Source organism: Amblyraja radiata, chromosome 8 (genome assembly GCF_010909765.2).
Source record: "Amblyraja radiata isolate CabotCenter1 chromosome 8, sAmbRad1.1.pri, whole genome shotgun sequence".
Classification (NCBI taxonomy): Eukaryota; Metazoa; Chordata; class Chondrichthyes; order Rajiformes; family Rajidae; genus Amblyraja; species Amblyraja radiata.
The window spans coordinates 27,713,613-27,733,950 of NC_045963.1; the positions used below are offsets into that span (position 1 = coordinate 27,713,613).

Here is a 20,338-nt window from a genome sequence, read left to right on the forward strand (position 1 = left end):
ACTTGATTCCCTTCCTGACTTCTCGGGTGGTGGAGGAGTCCCCTAGTAGAACTTGCAGTGTAACTGGACTTGTGGGTTTTCTTTAGTTCAGTTTAGAGATACAGCGCGGAAACGGGCCTTCCAGCCCACCGAGTCCGCACCGACCAGCGATCCCCGCACACTAACACTATCCAACACACACTTGCACTTTTACAATTTTACCAAGCCAATTAACCTACAAACCTGTATGACATTTTAGCATGGGAGGAAACTGGAGCACCCAGAGAAAACCCACACAGGTCACGGGGAGAAATTACAAACGCCGCACAGCCAGTTCCGGTAGTCTGGATAGAACACGGGTCTCTGCCGCTGTAAGGCAGCAACTCTACCGCTGCATCACCAAGCCACCCAGATGCACACAGGTTCCTTCTACCATTGCTCTTGCTCTCTGAGCTCCTATGAACTTCAGTCTTTACACTGTTTTGGTTCTCCAGAGATGGTGGGTTCTCAAATAATCGTTCCACGTTTGTGTCCACAAGCAGGCACACAAATGTAATACACAGATAATATACAAGAATCAAAATACAATAAATAAATGAAAACACAAAGTGCTGGAGGAACTCAGCAGGTCAGGCAGCATCTCTGGAGAAAAGGGATAGGTGACGTTTCAGGTCGAGACCCTTCATCAGACTGAGGGACCCTTATCCCACCTTCGTGTCTGCAAATTCCCCCATGCTCACTCCAATCAACCTGACCTAAAACATCTCCAGCGATGCTGCCTGAACCACTGACTTACTCCAGCACTTTGCGTCGTGTTTTATTACATTATATTTGCTCATTCCATTATGCATTTGCTTCCTGCGCTTAGACAGTTGTGTGGGTCAAAAGACCTGGGGTTGTTGCCACCACCCTGTCCCAAGGGTTCAAAGTCTTGAAAGATGGCTAGCATTTTAGAAATTAATAAAAACATCATTAGCTAGAACTCCCTAATTCAAAATATTTATTGAAAAAATAAATGCTAAACCATTGCTGCAGTTGAAAGAGTTTGCTGATCTTTTTACTTGACGGATCAGCAGTTGCCTTAGCTGAATGGTTCTTCTGGAAATGGCCCCTCCAGCAGTCCAGTCCTCACTCAGACTTGCAATGGAATCTCATCATTGATTATCTAGACAAGCTTGAAATTTGTGGGGGGAAAAAACTTGCAATCTTATACTAATCCTTGGCCTACTATGGGATTTGGGATGGGAACAATCAAAATGGGAAAGTCGTCTTTGTTACTGTAGAAGGATTGAGGGCTGGGATTACTTGAGGTGCGTGTTGTGCAAGGTTCCAGTTTCCAAATTAACAGGATGTATCCGGCCAGTGAAAAGCAGTGGGCCGTGTAAGATTCAATTGAAGTCTGCAACAGCTGTTTTTATTTTTACTTGAATTATCTGTAACTCTTCTGAGATTAATTTTTTTTTTTTTTCAAAAGACAGAACAACAGTGCTCTCCAAATGCTGGAAATAGTGTCAAAAAGAAAATATACTTTTTGGAGAGAAAAATCATAGCTAAGAACGAATTCCTTACTTGGTGAATTATAATTCTGCTACACTGCCTTAATGCGCGCTTAATTTCCTCTGCTTTTTCACTTAACATTGATTATGCATTGAGGCATGCCACACATCTAACTTAGTCATACAGTGTGGAAACAGGCCCTTCGGCCCAACTTGCCCACTCCAGCCAACATGTCCCAGCTACACTAGTCCCACCTTACCGTGTTTCATCCATAACCCTCCAAAGTAGTCCTCCAGTGATTCTGCAATCCCCACCTTTGTGCGTATGGAAAGGCCCTACTTGGGCTGGAAACAGGGGCGGTACAATGACACAGCGGTAGAGTTGCTGCTTTTCAGCGCCAGAGACAGGGGTTCGATCCTGACTACAGGTGCTGTCTGTATGAAGGTTGTATGTTCTCCCCGTGACTGCATGGGTTTTCCCCGGGTGCTCTAGTTTCCTCCCACATTCCAAAGACATGCAGGTTTGTCGGTTATTTGGCTTTGGTTAAAAATTGTAAATTATCCCTAGTGTGTAGGATGAGGCTAGTGTACGGTGATTGGTGGTCCATGCCAACTCGGTGGGCCGAAGGGCTTGTTTCCACACTGCAACTCTCAAAACTGAACTATTGACAGTTTTAGACGCTGTTTGTCAGCTGTACTTGGGGTTTTCCCACATTGGCATGCTACGTTAGTGCTGTTGGCAGGACCGATTGCTGTGCAGGAGTTCGAGTTATTCCATCCTCTCTGATGTTGCAGCCAATATTTATTGCCTGCCAATGAACGGAACAAAAAACAAAAAAGAGGTTATCTGGTCATTATTACATTGCTGTTTGAGGGAACGTGCAATGTGCAAATTGGCTTGGTGATTATGTTTTACAATGTATTTCACGGACTGTAAAATGCCTTGAGATGTCCTGAAAGGGGGAAATGAAAACATCATGTAAATGCAATTCTCTCTATCCTATCAGATGGATCAGCTGTTCATCTTTGGTATTTGTGATCTTGGGCTCGGGGGCAGAGAGAGCGCATATTTTAATTGTCCATTTCAAAGTTTTTTGCATTATTAATTTTTGCCTTGCGATTATTAAATGTTTAAAAATGAATAACGTTTGAACCTGGCATCTGAATTTCAGGTAGGTCAGAAGAAAGGACCTGACCCAAAACGTCACCTATCCATGTTCTCCAGAGTTGCTGCCTGACCTGCTGAGTTGATCCAGCACTTTAAAAAAAAAAAACCAGCATCTTGTTACCAGGACTGGAGGGTCCGAGTGAAAGGGAGAGGTTGAGTAGGCTGGGACTCTATTACTTGGAGTGGTGGCGAATGAGGGAAGATACATAGATACATACAAAATAGGTGCAGGAGTAGGCCATTCGGCCCTTTGAGCCAGTACTGCCATTCAATGTGATCATGGCTGATCATCCACAATCAGTACCCCGTTCCTGCCTTCTCCCCATATCCCTTGATTCTGCTAGCCCTAAGAGCTCTATCTTACTCTCTTTTGAATGAATCCAGTGAATCGGCCTCCACCGCCTTCTGAGGCAGAGAATTCCACAAATTCACAACTCTCTGGGTTAAAAGGTTTTTCCTCATCTCAGTTCTAAATGGCCTACTCCTTCTTCTTAAACTATGGCCCCTGGGTCTGGACTCCCCCAACATCGGGAACATGTTTCCTGCATCTAGCATGTCCAATCCCTTAATAATTCTATATGTTTCTATAAGATGCCCTCTCATCCTTCTAAATTCCAGTTATTACAAGACCAGTCATTCCATTCTTTCATTATATGTCAGCCAAGCCATCCCGGGAATTAACCTGGTGAACCTACGCTGCACTCCCTCAATAGCAAGAATGTCCTTCCTCAAATTAGGAGACCAAAACTGCACACAATACTCCAGGTGTGGTATCACCAGGGCCCTGTACAACTGCAGAAGGATCTCTTTGCTTCTATATGCAACTCCTCTTGTTATGAAGGCCAACATTGCCATTTCCTTTCTTCACTGCCTACTGCACCTGCATGCTTACTTTCAGTGACTGATGTACAAGGGCACCCAGGTCTCGTTGAACTTCCCCTTTTCCTAATCTGACACCATTCAGATAATAATCTGCCTCCTTGTTCTTGCCACCAAAGTGGATAACCTCACATTTATCCACATTACACTGCATCTGCCATGCATCTGCCCACTCACACAACCTGTCCAAGTCACCCGGCATCCTCCTCACAGTTCACACTGCCACACAGCTTTGTGTCATCTGCAAATTTGCTAATGTTCCTTTTAATCCCTTCATCTAAATCATTAATGTATATTGTAAATAGCTGTGGTTCCAGCATCTGAGCCTTGCGGTATCACACATAATCACTGCCTGCCATTCTGAAAGGGAGACCGGTTCTGAAAGCGACCCTCTTTGTTTCCTGTCTGCCAACCAATGTTCTATCCATGTCAATACCCTACCCCTAATACATGTGCTCTAATTTTGCCCACTTATCTCCTATGTGGGACTTTATCAAATGTTTTCTATAAGTCCAGGTACACTACATCCACTGGCTCTCCCTTGTCCATTTTCCTAGTTACATCCTCAAAAAATTCCAGAAGATTAGCTAAGCATGATTTCCCCTTCGTAAATCCATGCTGACTCGGACCGATCCTGCTAATGCTATCCAAATGTGCTGCTATTTCATCTTTTATAATTGACTCCAGCATCTTCCCCACCACCGATGTCAGTCTAACTGGTCTGTAATCCCCGGTTTTCTCTCTCCCGCCTTTCTTAAGGAGTGGGATAACATTAGCTACTCTCCAATCCACAGGAACTGATCCTGAATCTATAAAACATTGGAAAATGATCACCATGTGTCCATGATTTCTAGAGCCACTTCCTTAAGTACCCTGGGATGCAGACCATCAGGCCCTTGGGATTTATCAGCCTTCAGTCCCATCAGTCTACCCAACACCATTTCCTGACATGCAAACTTCCTTCAGTTCCTCTGTCACCCTAGATCCTCTGGCCATTAGTACATCAGGGAGATTGTTTGTGTCTTCCTTAGTGAAGACGGATCCAAAGTACCTGTTCAACTCATCTGCCATTTCCTTGTACCACATAATAAATTCACCTTATTCTGTCTTCAAGGGACCCACATTTGTCTTAACTAATCTTTTCCTTTTCATAAACCTAAAGAAGTTTTGACTATTTTCCTTTATATTTTTGGCTAGCTTACCTTCGTCCTTCATCTTTTCTCCCCGTATTGCCATTTTAGTTACCTTCTGTTTCCCAATCCTCTGGCTTCCTGCTCATCTTTGCCATGTTATACGTCTTTTATTTTTATACTGTCCTTGACTTCCCTTGTCAGCCACGGTTGCCTCTTACTCCCCTTAAAATCTTTCCTCATGTTTGGAATGAAATGATCCTGCATCTTCTGGATTATTCCCAGAAATTCCTGCCATTGCTGTTCCACCGTCATCCCTGCTAGGGTCCCTTTCCAGTCAACTTTGGCCAGCTCCTCCCTCGTGCCTCCATAGTCCCCTTTGTTCATCTGCAATACTGACACTTCTGATTTTACCTTCTCCCTCCCAAATTGCAGATTAAAACTTATCATATTATGCTCACTACCTCCTAATGGTCCCTTTACCTTGAGATCATATGGAGGTGTATAAAATCATGAGAGTAATATATCGGGTAGATGCACGGAGTCTCTTGCCCAGAGTAGGTGAATTGAGGACATAGGTTTAAAGTGACGGAATAAAATTTAATAGGAATCTAAGGGGTAACTTTTTCGCACAAAAGATGGTGGGATATGGACCATGCTGCCATGGGAGGTAGTTGAAGCAGGGACTATCCCAAAGTCTACGAAACAGTTAGATGGGTACATGGATAGAACTGGTTTGAAGGGATATGGGGATTTTCCCGTGGGTAGGTCAGCCTTGTTGCTGGGACGTGTTGGCCGATGTGAACAAGGCCGAAGGGCCTGTTTCCACACACTTTCCCTCTATGACTCTATCTGTTGTTCCTAGATTCTTGTAGGTTTTGCTACTTTTGGACCTGGCAGTAATGCATGATGCACGCAATAGAGATGCAATGGATCACTTATTTAGTTTAGCTTAAAGATACAGCGTGGAAACAGGCCCTCGGACCCACTGAGTCCTCACTGACCAGCAATCAACTCTACCTCTGCGCGCACAGTGCAACCCAACTTGCGTGTACTCTGGCCTTTGGAGGTCTGGACAAGTGGGGAGATGCAGTTGGTTTCTTCTCAGCCCCTAACATTGAATGGGAACGGAGCTCTGAATTTACCAGACACTGCTTTGATGTGGTTGGGACTGGCAAATTGGAGGGTTCTTTTTAACTGCAAAGGGCTGCCCAGTGGCTGAGCAGGAGAACCTTAGTGTTAGAGACCCGGGTTCAATCCTGACTGCAGGTGTTATCTGTACAGAGTTTGTATGTTCTCCCTGTGACCCCGTAGCAATTTGTGTTTAAATGAGCTTGGTGCGCGGAATCAGCTAACTTAATATCGTACTTATATAATATCATTTTAAACATAGAAATACCCACAACAGATGGAATTAGAAGAGACTGGGAACAAGAATTAGCTATAAAAATTTCAAAAGAGAGCTGGGATAAACATTTACTACAGGTGCATAAATGCTCGATCAATGTACGACATACGCTTATCCAATTCAAAACATTACATAGACTATACTATTCAAAAACTAAATTAAATAAAATCTTTCCTAATCTTTCACCAATCTGTGATAAATGTCTGTGTCAAGAAGCTACCATAGCGCACTCTTTTGTTTTTTGTACAAAAATCCAAAAATTCTGGCATGGAATATTTGATATTTTTTCAAAATTAATTAAAATAAAACTGGTACCAAAACCAGAATGGATCATTTTTGGGATATCGGAAGGTATCCCTGAATTAAACGTGTATCAGAAGAATTTACTCAATTACGGGCTAATAATGGGAAAAAAGCTCATACTTAAATTCTGGAAAAATGCGCCCACACCAACAATAAAAATGTGGATATCAAATATGTTTGAAACATTACATCTGGAAGAGATGAGATTCCTCCTAGCAGATAAAGCAAACCAATTCCAAAAGACGTGGTCTACGTTTATGGACCTATTACAAGCATGAGGTGCAATAGTAATTTTAAAAATAAATAAATAAATAAATGGTATCAGGACCTGGCATTGGGAGATAAAACAACAAAAACAGACTTGGTTGGTAGTCTTTCTGCGGAGTTTAATGTTATAATAGAGCGATTGTCCTTACTTTCTTTTTCTTTCTTTTCTAGGGTCTACTTTCTTACTTTACTTCCTTCTCTAACTTCTTTTCTAAGGGGCTTTCTTTTCCCAACACTCTCCTGCACTTCACAACTCTTGCGCACCTTCTTTACTTTCCTTACTTCTATCTTTTTCTTAAAGCTTTAAAAAAAAAAAAAAATGAAGCGGTACAAAAAATGTATTAAGATATATGTGTTGTGTGTTATTGTAATTTACCGTACTTCTAATAAAAAAAAAAAAAAAAAAAAAAAAAATGAGCTTGGTGCAGCGAAGCCTTGAGGATGCTTCTCAATGTTAGTCGTTATGTGTGTGCGTAGAGTTTTGTAATGGTGCAGTCCATGCTCCCATCCCCTGGATTCCGGCGGCAACAATGGAAATGATTGCCAATGGTAAAATTGACCCGAACGTTCACCTTGAACATTGCTTCGTAGCTCAGGATCAAATTATTATTGACATCAATCTTCTCTTCCAGTGTTGTTTGTGATTTACACAAGGTCGACTTGAAGCAGTGCAAGGGGCAGCTCATATAGAGCATAAACAAGGCCTGAGCAAGTTGGGAAGCTTGTCCCGTTACCGAGCAACAAGTGCAACATGAACTCTGTAATCTGATGTTTGGAATGGCCTTAAGTCAAAAACGCCCCGAGCACTTTCCTAAGGAGAATTTTCCTTTCACGTGGAATGTGTTGGTAACAGTTGACATTTAACTGTTGATCCCACTTCCAAAAGCCTTTTCTGAAAAAAAAACACTTTAATTATACAAAATTATGAGAGGAATAGATTGGGTAGATGCACAGTCTCTTGGCCAGAGCAGGCAATTGAGAACCAGAGGACATAAGTTTAAGGTGAGGGAGGAAAGATTCAACACGAACCTGAAGCGTAATGTTTTCACACAAAGAGCGGTGGGTGTATGGAGTGGTTTGTCGGAAGAGATAGATGGGCATATTGGTTGATGCGGGCAAGTTGGGCTGTATGACTCTGACTCGAGGTTGACTTCTGCTTTCCTGCAATGTGGTCATTTTAAATTCAGGGGAAGCCTTTTGAGAGGTCAGTTGCTGTGGTAGTTTGTTGTCGTTGTAGGAATTAGTTCAGTTAACTAATGTAATGTGCTTTGTATTTTGTATATATTGAAGGGAGAGTTGGTGTACATGTTCTATACATCTCCTATGCTTTACAGTTTAGTTTATAGATACAGCATGGAAACGGGCCTTTAGGCCCACCGAGTCCGCCATGACCAGTGATCCCCGCACATTAACACCATCCTACACACACTGGGGGACAATTTACATTTATACCAAGCCAATTACCCTACAAACCTGTATGTCTTTGGAGTGTGGGAAGATACCAAAGGTCTCTGATAAAACCACGCAGGTCATATGGAGAACGTACTAACAGCACCCGCAGTCCAGCCTTAGGAGGTGCGGGGCCCAATTGGGAACAATTTTGGTGGGCCCCAGGTTCCCAGCCAAAGTCTGTCAGCCCTGTTATTTAGTATATATTATGAAATTGTACACTAAGGTGCTATGGATTATACACTGTGTGAATCTCTCCTGCTCCCTCCCGTTTGGCTGTCAATAGCTCCACTTCCAACCTTTACCGTAGCTGCTAATTACCATAAAACTGCATTATGTGATTGGACACAATGCCCTTGGAGACAGCAGCTGATTGGACGGGAGGAGACCGAATTGTTGATTGGACGGGAATTTTAAGGCAAGCTGGTTGGTGATTGGACGGAACCCCCTTAGAGACAGCGGTTGATTGGCCACCAAATAATCGGGCACAAATTAATTGACAAATAGGAAAATAATAAAATCACTGGTCGGTGCGAACTCAGTGGACTATCTGTGCTGTATCTCCAAACTAAACAGTATAACATGCAGGTACATTCATTTAAAATAAAATTCAGTGATTATTTCACATGATTTCTCACTGTATCTGACCAATCTCTGTTTAAGACATTTGGTCTGCCTTAGGCATTGACTCTGAACTAAAAACCTAAACCAGACTCAATTGTATCATCACATTTGACTCAGTAAACTCACACATCTCTGCATTCAGGAGGCTGCCGTGGTAGGAATCACCGGCTCTGAGACCAGAGTAGGTAAAGCGACCTGCGATCAATACCTAAGATGATAGCTCTTCTCAATATAAAAAAACAGTGAAGTTTTTCACTCTAACCATGATGGCTAGAGCTTCTTGCAAGGTGATCTATGACCTCGCTAAGTAAATATTGTCGTAACGCTAAGTTGAGGTGAAATGAAGAAGATATTCATTATATTGTTCAGTGGAGCCCATGGATGTGTCACAGAAAGCAGTGAAGAAAGCAATCTCCACACTGCTTGTCCCCGCATTTAATGAAGTGACTTTTAAATTACTTGAAATAAAAGTTGATTTCTCTTTGTAACAAATGTCAACCATGCTTCTAATGAAAGAGAAATCAATACATTTCTTTCTCTAACCTTCTGTAATTCATTTGACTTTTAATTAAAGTAGAAGATGCAAACATTGTCAGCTCCACCTGGACTTCACCCAGAGTGACTGGGGAGTCCAGAACAAGGGGCCACAGTTTAAGAATAAGGGGGTAGGCCATTTAGGAATGAGATGAGGAAACACCTTTTCACCCAGAGAGTTGTGAATCTGTGCAATTCTCTGCCACAGAAGGCAGTGGTGGCCAATTTAGCTAGATTTAGCTCTTAGGGCTAACGGAATCAAAGGATATGGGGGGAAAGCAGGAACGAGGATACTGATTTTAGATGATCAGCCATGATCATATAGAATGGCTGTGCTGGCTCGATGGGTCGAATGGCCTACTCCTGCACCTGTTTTCTATGTTTCGGTTGTATGACTGATAGAAATGCATGCTCCATTCTTGAAGGTATCTTCTGCGGGATTTGAAATCCCCGTCAAATCATAATGTACCAATAAAGATGCTCTGCTTTCTTTCCATAGATTATCTGCTCTAGTTTAGTTTAGTGATATAGCACGGAAACAGGCCCTTCGGCTCACCGAGTCCGCACCGACCAGCAATCCCGGCACACAAACACTATCCCACACACACTAGAGGCAATTTACATTTGTACCAAGCCACTTAACCTACAACCTGTACATCTTTGGAGAGCGGGAGGAAACGGAAGATCTCGGAGAAAACCAATGCAGGTCACGGGGAGAACGTATAAACTCCGTATAGACCGCACCGGTCATCAGGAAAGAACCCGGGTCTCTGGCGCTGTGAGGCAGCCACTGTACCGCTGCACCACCGTGCCGCAAAGGTTTCTCATGCGAGATTTGAAAGCCCCGTCAAGTCATAATTAACCAACAAAGATGCTCTATTTTCTTTCCATAGATTATCTGTTTAGTTTAGTTGAGAGATACAGCGCAGAAACAGCCCTTCGGCCCACGGAGTCCGCACCGACCCCTGCACACGAACACTGTTCTGCACACAGTTCTTCAGACTGAGAGTCAGGGGAGAGGGAAACTAGAGGTATGAAAAGATACAGAACAAACCCCAGAACAGAATGATCTGTTCGATACCTTTTCTCACCTCTAGTTTTCCTAATAATATGGAAACCTTTGAACCATTGAAACGAAGATAGACACAACATGCTGGAGTAACTCGGCGGGACAGGCAGCATCTCTGGATACAAGGAATGGGTGATGTTTTGGGTTGAGGCCCTTCTTCAGACCCTTCAACCATTGAACCAGCTCATTGGAGGTCTGGGAAACAGTGCAGGGCAATGCACCTTCTAGTTTTGTCCAGCACATTGGGGAAGTGAGTTATGCTTTACTCTACAACCTTGGCAACAAAAGTCAATTACCCCCCCCCCCCCCCACCCCCAAAACAGAAAGGAACCGCAGATGCAGCCGTCACCACAAAACAACAATGATTCCGGGAATGCCGAGGCGACAGGGTGAGAGAGAGGGAGTGAGAGAGAAGAAATGGGGAGCGGGGGAGAGACAGAGAGAGAAAGGGAGGGAGGGAGCGAAAGACAGAGAGACACAACATGGGTCGGTAGGTGAATGACTAACCTGCACACCAAGAAGAAGCTCGCGGTCTGAGCCCTCAACCATGATGATGAGTTTTAAGAAATTCTCAATGTGTCGTCAATGCATCGATCTACATTCCTCAGTAAATGTAATTGTATTTTGACCAAGTATTAATGACGTCGAGTTCCTTTGAATACAATTCACAATATGGTTTTATTCGTCACATTACACATAAAGTGCAAGTGAAATGAATTTGCCAGCAGCGGTACAATGATAAAGAACACACAAACACACTAAAAATTTAACACAAACATCCACCACAGCATTCGTCACTGTGGTGGAAGGCACAAAATTTGGCCAGTCCTCCTCCATTTTCCCCCGTGGTCGGGACCTCAACCCTCCGCAGCCGTTGCTGCGGGCGTCCAGATGGTAAAAGGACAAGGTAAAAGTCCAGGTAAGTCCAGACTGCAGCTTCAGGCATTTAAGATGCTTTTGGATTGATGCATGCAAATGCAAGCAATGGGGGGGATATGGACCACATGGAGACAAAAAGGAGATTAGTATAACTTGGCACCATGTTCAGCATAGACATTGTACCAAAGGACGTGTTCTTGTTCCATGTTCTATTAAAGGTGGCCTTAAGAAATGAATGCGAAATTAGTCAAGTGCAAAATGTAAGTAGTTTAAATTTGACCCGTGGAATGAGACCAAGCATATTTTTTTTCTCACTGTACACTGATTTAACATGACTGGAGATGGAGAGCATTTCAATGTGATTCTGAAATCAGTTTAGAGACTTTACTTCAGAGATACAGCGAGGAAGCAGACCCTTCGGCCCACCTATGTGCCGAACAGCGATCACCCCGTACACTAGCACTATCCTGCACTCCAGGAACAATTTTACAATTTTTACTGAAGCCAATTAACCTACAAACCGACATGTCTTTGGAGCGTGGGAGGAAAACCCAAGCGGTCACAGGGAGAAGGTACAAACTCCATACAGATGGCACCTGTGGTTGGGTTTGAACCTGGGTCTCTGGCGCTGTAAGGCAGCAACTCTATCGCTGCATCACTGCGCCGCTCCTATTAAAGTTATCCATAAGAAATGAATGGCAAATGCCAAGTGCAAAATGTAAGTAAATTTAATATGACCCGTGGAAGGAGAGCAAGCATATTACTTTTCTAACTGAACACTGATCTGACACTTGACTGGAGACCGAGAGAAGATTTGAATGTATTTCTTAGATCAATTGCAACCTTTGCAAGTGATTTCCTTTTTTTCATCACTGAGACGTGCTACAAAATTCCACTGCGTAGGAAAGAACTGCAGATGCTGGTTTCTAGGAAGGGTTCTGACCCGAAATGTCACCTACTCCTTTATTCCAGAGATGCTGCCTGACCCGTTGAGTTACTCCAGCATTTTGTGTCTATCTTCAGAAATTCCATTGCCTTGCGGGGCTGTTTTAGATTTGCAGTATGCCATGCATGCCAAATCGTGTGCGAGATGTGAATGAGATCAAGGGATGCTATCTGCAGCCCTCTCCCACCCATGTAGAAATGATAGGTTGATTTCTAGAGATGGTGGAGGCAATTTGGTTTTCCATTCTGATGGAATGTTACCACGAGCACTGCTTATAACTTAAGCTGCAAAGTTTGGTCTCCTGGTGGGTTATCCTCTGAACAGGAGCCCAGTGGTCTCAAATGCATTCCGCCAGAACCTCAGATAATAGTTACATCTTCAACATGTTTTCAGGCATGCCCTTGTTTCAACATTATGTCCCAGATGGCTCTGATTACCTTCACGAACATGTGCCATCAAGAAAAAAACTGCTCAATCTTCAACAATTCAGCATGGGGTTCTCTGCTTGTTTTGGGGTCTCATCTTTGAGGATTGCTCTGAGGACTCGGGCTTCATTGTTTCAAGTAGATGTGCGTGCGTAAGATTTCTACTAGTAAGCTCTTTGAAGTAATATTATCGGAAATGGTTGAGGGAAAACTTCACCATTTGCATTCACTTATACCGTTCAGATGAAGTGCAGTTGTGAAACAGATAATCAAGCAGTATTGTAGATCTTTCTTCTGGAATGTTAAGGGCGTATAAAATTATAATTCTGATTTATCCTGTTAAAATAGTGAAGCTAATAATGTTGTCACTTGTAAACTTATTAAGGCTGCGAATGACAGATTCTTGATTAGTAAGGGTGTCGGGGGTTATGGGGAGAAGGCAGGAGAATGGGGTTGAGGGAAAGATAGATCAGCAATGATTGAATGGTGGAAAGACGATGGGCCGAATGGCCTAATTCTGCTTTGATGACTTCTGAACATATGAATACAGCAACCGTCAAAGAAGTAGCAGATTCGAGGCAACTCCTGCACAGTCCATCTCTGCTGACTACTAATTCTCCAGCCTAACTTGATGTTAGCTTTTTAAAGCCTTTAAAACATGATTTCCTTGAAACGTTTGATAGGTCTAGTGGAAAATAAGTTAAGCGTGGGTATTTCCTAATGAGTATTAGTTTTCAATGAGTAAACAGATTGGACGGATATGTGAATTTACTGAGATATCCGGATGAAATTAGGGGTATCCTGTGGGAAATAATCATCGGTTGACAAGCCCAATAATGTTGAGAAATAAGAAGTGAAGCTTCCCTGTAAGATTATAGTTGGATGCTTTAAGTAGGAAAATAAATAAGAGTATTGGCACATGAATGTATCTTAATCGGCGAAGATTAATCTAATGGCCTGTTAACACTCTGTCCATTTTAGTTAAGAGATGCAGCGTGGAACTAGGCCCACGGAGTGCACGTCGCCCACTGAGTCCACGTCGCCCATTGATCACCCGTTCACACTAGTTCTGTTAGCACACTTTCGCATCCACTACCTTTACAACTAGGGGCAAATCGACTATCTACCTCAATGGAGACCCTCGAGCTATCCTTAATCGGACTCTACTGGACTTTATCTTGCACTAAACGTTATTCTCATTATCATGTAGTTACTGTGCACTGTGGACGGCTTGCCTGTAATTATTTGTAGTCTTTCTGCCGACTGGTTTGCACACAACAAAAGCTTTTCACTGTACCTCAGTACACGTGACAATAAACTGAACTAAACAAATTGACTTTTGCTCTCAAAGCTGGAATTGAGAATTCTAACTTTCACAATGCCTCTCCAGTAGTCATCAACACCGTCCACCAGCCATCCACCAAATCTGTGCAGTCGTCTCACACGCAACTGCTTCAATTTTGTGCACTAACTTATTATTTGGATACAAGGAACTGGAGATACTAGTTTACAAAACGAGATACATTGCTGGAGTAACTCAGCAGGTCAGGCAGCATCTCTGCAGAACGTGGATAGGTAATGTTTCACATCGGTTCAACGCTGTAGGTTTAAATTTGGTAACTGACTTCCAAGAGCTCACCAATATTCAGAATGTACCAAGAATGCCATAATATTTGGTTAATATTTCCACAAATAACTGCTTCCTTCAACTGCTGCATTTCACAGACTGCAGAAGCCGACACAAAAGCAAATGTGTGAACACATTCTATTTTTGACAATTTAGAGTCACAAATGAAAATTCTTAATCTGTTCCGTGTAAACTATAAAAGATTGAAACTGAAAGTTAAACAATCACACCCCCAATCCCCCCCCCACCCCCGTTTATTTACATATTTCCTTCCCCTTTCTCTTTGTGCCCCATCTGGATTTGCACCCATTTCTCCATTCTCCCCCTCCACCTCCTGTTCCTTCCTGTGGCTTCATAATTTGTATTACTGCAATCCTTGTCTCAGTCTTTTCATTTCTGCCTTTTGTCCAACCATCTGACTAACAAGCCCCCAGTATCTACATGTCACTCGCCAAAACTCTGTCCTGCCTCCTCCTCTCTTTCAGCTCTTCCCCCCCCCCCCCCCCCCCCCACCCCCCCCCACCCCCCCCCCCCCCCCCCACCCACTACCGCAATCAGTCTGAAGAAGGGTCCCGGCCTGAAACGTCGTCGATCCATATTCCTCCGAGATGCTGCCTGTCCCACTGAGTTACTCCAGCCCCCTTTTTCGAGTCAAAGATGATCTTGTTTTATTAAGTAATGTAGGTGCAGCGGTATTGCATATTTTGTTACATCTTGTCTGCACGTAATTGCAAAGAAAACTTTGTGAGATTATTGAAGGCTTGAATCCTTTCAATGAAGTGTTGGTTCATAGATTGGCTGGCAAGTTGACTAAGCTAATATTTGTAAGAATCTGAAGGCATGTTGAATGTGTCTGAGGTGTTGTGTACTTAGAGTGAAGTATCGCTTGTCAGGATGAGATCTATCTTTTGTTCAATGTTCAATCAATGAAGAAAGTTGATGAAGCGTTTTTACATTGACAAAATGGGTGTAGCAAAGGCACACCTTTATTCCAATTAGAGAAAACCTTTGTCCTTTTAAGCTGTTTGGTTTAGAGATACAGGCCTTCGACCCACTGAGTCCGCGCCGACCAGCGATCCCTGTACATTAACACTATCCTACATACACTAGGGACAATTTACAATAATACCAAGCCAATAACCTACAAACCTGTGTGTATTTGGAGTGTGGGAGAAAACCGGAGAACCCGGGGAAAACCCACGCGGTTTAATTTTGAGATACAGCGTGGAAACAGGCTCTTTGGCCCACTGAATTTGTGCCGACCAGCAATCCCTGCAAATTAACACTATTCTACACACACTAGGGCCAATTTGCATTTATACCAATCCAATTAGCCTGCAAACATGTACGCATTTTGAGTGAGGAAACCAAATACCTCAGACAAAACTCACGCAGTTGATGGGGACAACATACAAGCTCTGTACAAACAGCACCCATAGTCAGGATCGAACCAGTCTCTGGCGCTGTAAGACAGCAACTTTACTGCTGTACCACTGTACTGCCCAAGTCAGATTTTTAGCTAATATTTGTAGAATTTGAAGGAATGTTGAATGTGTCCATGCCTTTTGTAAGAATCTTCATAAACATTTCAAACTTTACATGATTTGCTAATAATCTTGTGCAACTATCATTTTAGATGTTGTGCCTGATGGATGCTGATGTCTTTCTGATCTGAGGAACCTTTGACCAAATGGATGACAGCAAAATTAATTTGTACTGTTTTAATTTAGCCTAACTAAAGAAAGCACTATTAAAAGGCAAATTAATGCATCAATCTGTCTTTTACTCTGTGAGAAAGACTTTAATTTGTAGAACGAAATTTCCCCCCCAAGAAATTTGTGGTGGCGAGCTTGTGCAGTTGCTGCTTTAGTGCCAGATACCCGGGTTCGATCCTGACTACTGGTGCTATCTGTACGGAGTTTGTACGTTTTCCCTGTGATTGCGTGGGTTTTCTCCACATGCTCTGGTTTCCTCCCACACTCCAAAGACGTACAGGTTTGTAGGTGAATTGGCTTCAGTATAATTGGAAATTGTCCCAAGTGTGTAGGATGGTGTTAGTGTACAGGGTGATTGCTGGTCGGCGCGGACTCGGTGGGCTGAGTCCGCGCCACTCTATATCCAGTCCTTTCACTATTCGAAGGTTAACTTGCCTCTGTCAAATTATCCCTAGTGTGTCGGGAGTGGATACGAAAGTGGGATAACATAGAACCAGTGTGGATGGGTGTTTGATGGTTTACTCAATGGGCCAAATGGCCTGTTTCCATGCTGTATCTTTCAATCAATCAATCGGGGGGGGGGGGAAATCATTTTTCCACACGCATACCTTTCATCTTCATCAAAGCCGTGTGTGCAGTTTGTTCTCCTCGCCTCCTCTTCTTGTACCGACTGAGATCTTTAATGGCATTTGCAAACCCACGTCAAGAATGGTCCAAAGTATCAGAATAGTTTAATCAGAAGTACCTAATATTTGCTACAAAATTGGCTTTGAAATTGGATCATTTTGTGCAATGCACAAAGGTCCTATTCCCAAACCTTGGTGTCGACAAGGTTGCATGTTATTTAAGGCTATGTTGCCGACCAGACAAATCTGCTCTTGGGATTTTTTTGTCGCTGAAATGTAAGTCTGCCTGGAGCTGGAGACTTTGTCAAACAAGATCTTTAACCTCCTTTCCTTGGCTGAAGGACCCTTGTTTCTTTAATGCTTCTTGGCAATAATTTTAAAAAATTTGTTAAATCCTTTTGCTCCCAATGGAATAGACTGGGTCTCTTGAATGTATCCACTTGAATATTGTACCCTTTTCTTGGCATGTTACTGATGAATCTGCACAGTAAAGGTCTCTGACTTTAATGCTCTTTCCGTATGTGGCGCCCAAAATGCTGTAACGTCCTCTAAACCAGCCAAGCCACTGCTTTCATCTTTACCAGAGCATTTGTTTCAGTGCTTTATAGAAATGCAAAATCTGCATTGGTCTCTCTCAGTAGATTAATCTCTCTGTCTTTGCACTTTCAAGAATTAGCTATTTGCACAATACACCATTATCTCATGAAAGGATAAACAGTGCTGGAGCAACTTGGCAGGTCGGGCAGCATCCCTGGAGAGCACGGATAAGTGACATTTTGTGTCAAGACCCTTTGACCCTCTCTGGACCTCTTTATTATTTCCAACTGCTGATACAACATCAACCGACTTGACTTCTCCATTCCACTCAGTAACTCGAACCTCAACCCCTCTGAAAGAAGGGTCTCGACCCGAAACATCACCTATCCATGTTCTCCAGGGATGCTGCCTGACCCGCTGAGTTATCCCAGCACTTTCATGAGTTGATGATGTGTTGTGTACACTCCTCTGTTCGTGAGCCAGTAGGTACCTACACATTGTCAGTATCATATTTAGAACTTTGAACTTGTTTCATACAGAACCTTGAAAGTGAACATCACCAGCTTCTGTCCTTCTCTTATTGGGCTTCTGAAGGGTTCTTCCGAGATCCATACTGTCCGATTCATTACCCCATTGCAGGCATTGGAGGTGCTGCACGACATTGATGAGAACTATATATTCTGCACTCTGTATCTTCCCCTTTTGCTTTACCTTACGTTTAGTATTATCTGATTAGATAGCATGAAAACAAGGCTTTTTGTTGTACATTGATACATGTGGCACTAAGAAACTTGAAACTGAAGTGTAAGGTAGGATTAAGGTCCGGGATAGTTGATTTTTCATAAATTCATGAGTTCAAGGAGCAAAATTAGGACATTTGGCCCATCAGGTCTACTCCGTCATTCAATCATGGTTGATCTATCTTTTCCTCTCAACCCCATTCTCCTGCCTTCTCCCCATAACCCCTGGCACCTTTTGGAATCTGACAATTTCCACCTTAAAAATATCCATTGTCTTGGCCTCCACAGTGGTGTTCCTCATTCATTAATGAGTTTTGATCTTCGTCGAAACACAAAAGATTAAAATGTAGCCTCTATTAATTGTGCTAGTATATTAAATTTGATCAAAAGACCATACAACATGCCTTAAAGTAAAAATCTTCGGCATCTTGCAATTGACACTTTTCATGTGTATTTATGATTTGGCTTCTCAATAACTGAATTCCTCTCTCCACAGGTTGTGAAACTTCTGAACAACAAGAGGTCGCAGGCTGTTGGAATTCTGATGTCTAGTCTTCATTTGGAGATGAAAGATATCCAGCATGGTAGGCTCCTTCAGCAGTTGTTGGCAAATTACCCATAAAATGATTTGTCACGATTTTCCAGAATCGGTTTACAGCTGCTTGCAATGTGCTACAGTTTTAGCTGTTAGCAGTAACGCTACTTTGAAGGTAGCTGGATGTGTGAGTATGGAGCAAGTGTCAGCTTGTATTAAAGTGATGAACGCGCACACGCGATCAACCTCAACAGTAGTAACTTGTATTGATACTTCTGTCATTCATAATTCCCCCTGTGAACAGTAAGCATGTAACGTGGCTTGTACTGTAAATCCTAAATGAAAGAGTAGGGTTACACTGCTTAAAATGAGTTGCATGTGGGTTTGAAATTACGGTTTGTAAACATTTGGCATGAGTCTGGGGGGGAGAAGTGCTGCAGATGTACTGAAGGTGAGCCTTAATGTATTTTAGTATGATTTTCATCACTCTGGGTCCAGTAGTTGCTCTTCGATGTGCCTTGGGCAAATATTCAAGAGAAGAGGCAAGTGGTACCCAAGGTTGTTAATGCCAACATTTTCTGAAAGATCTCAGATTGGCAGTTTCTACATCCTAATGGACACTAATCAATGAGTGGCAAGTCTAAGAGTGTAAAGCTTGATGGCTGTGTCAGATTTTAAAATGTTAATGTGTAGAGTTTCTGCCTCACAGTGCCAGAGACCTGAGTTCAATCCTGACTACGGGTGCTGTCTGTACGGAGTTTGTACATTCTCTCTGTGACTGCGTGGAGTTTCTCCAGGTGCTCTGGTTTCCTCCCACGCTCCAAAGACGTACAGGTTTGTGGGTTAAATGGCTTCAGTGAAATTGTCAATTGTTCCTAGTGTGTAGGATAGTGTTGGTGAAAGGGGTGATCACTGGTCAGCACATACATGGTAGGCCGAAAGGCCTACTTCCACGCAGTATCTCTAAAGTCTAAGGAGAGCCTTCGAGGATATTGCCAGGGCACAAGAGCCTGAGCTACAGAGAACAGTTGGGCAGGCTTGGACTTTATTCCTGAGAGCACAGGAGGATGAGGGGTGATCATATAGAGGGGAATAGATAGGGTGAATGCATAGTCTTTAACCCGAGGTAGGAGGATCAAGAACTCGAGGACCTTGGATTAAGGTGAGAGGGGATAGCTTTAATAGTAGCCTGAGGGGAAACGTTTTCACAGTGTGGTGGGTATAGAGAATGTAGAAACAAACATTCAGATGGTGGTTAATACACAAAAGTATACACAGTGCTGGAGTAACTTAGCAGGTGAGGCACCATCTCTGGAGAACATGGATAGGTGATGTTTTGGGTTGAGACCCTCCTCACCCGAAGAGGAATCGAATATAGGAGCAAAGAGGTCCTTCTGCATATGCTGAGAGAATGGAGCAGCTGGGCTTGTACACTCTGGAGTTTAGAAGGATGAGAGGGATTCTCATTGTACAGAGCCCTAGTGAGACCACACCTGGAGTATTGTGTGTAGTTTTGGTCCCCTAATTTGAGGAAGGATATTCTTGCTATTGAGGGAGTGCAGCGTAGGTTTACAAAGTTAATTCCCGGGATGGTGGGACTGTCATATGCTGAGAGAATGGAGCAGCTGGGCTTGTACACTCTGGAGTTTAGAAGGATGAGAGGGTATCTCATTGAAACGTATAAGATTGTTAAGGGCTTGGACACATTAGAGGCAGGAAACATGTTCCCGATGTTGGGGGAGCCCAGAACCAGGGGCCACAGTTTAAGAATAAGGAGTAAGCCATTTAGAACGGAGACGAGGAAAGAGTGGTGAGTTTGTGGAATTCTCTGCCTCAGAGGGCGGTGGAGGCAGGTTCTCTGGATGCTTTCAAGAGAGAGCTAGATAGGGTCTTAAAAATAGCAGTCAGGGGATATGGGGAGAAGGCAGGAATGGGGTACTGATTGGGGATGATCAGCCATGATCACATTGAATGGCGGTGCTGGCTCGAAGGGCCAAATGGC

The 20,338-nt window shown here is 43.1% G+C and overlaps 1 protein-coding gene across 1 annotated transcript in view; it reads left to right on the forward strand.

Annotated features, from left to right (window-relative positions):
• Nucleotides 1-20,338, forward strand: part of fmn2 (formin 2) — a 368,117-nt gene that overhangs the window by 106,921 nt on the left and 240,858 nt on the right. Inside the window, exon 12 of the mRNA XM_033026371.1 lies at nt 18,298-18,385. Coding sequence (XP_032882262.1) covers nt 18,298-18,385 — 88 coding nt within the window. The remainder of the gene's footprint in view (nt 1-18,297; nt 18,386-20,338) is intronic.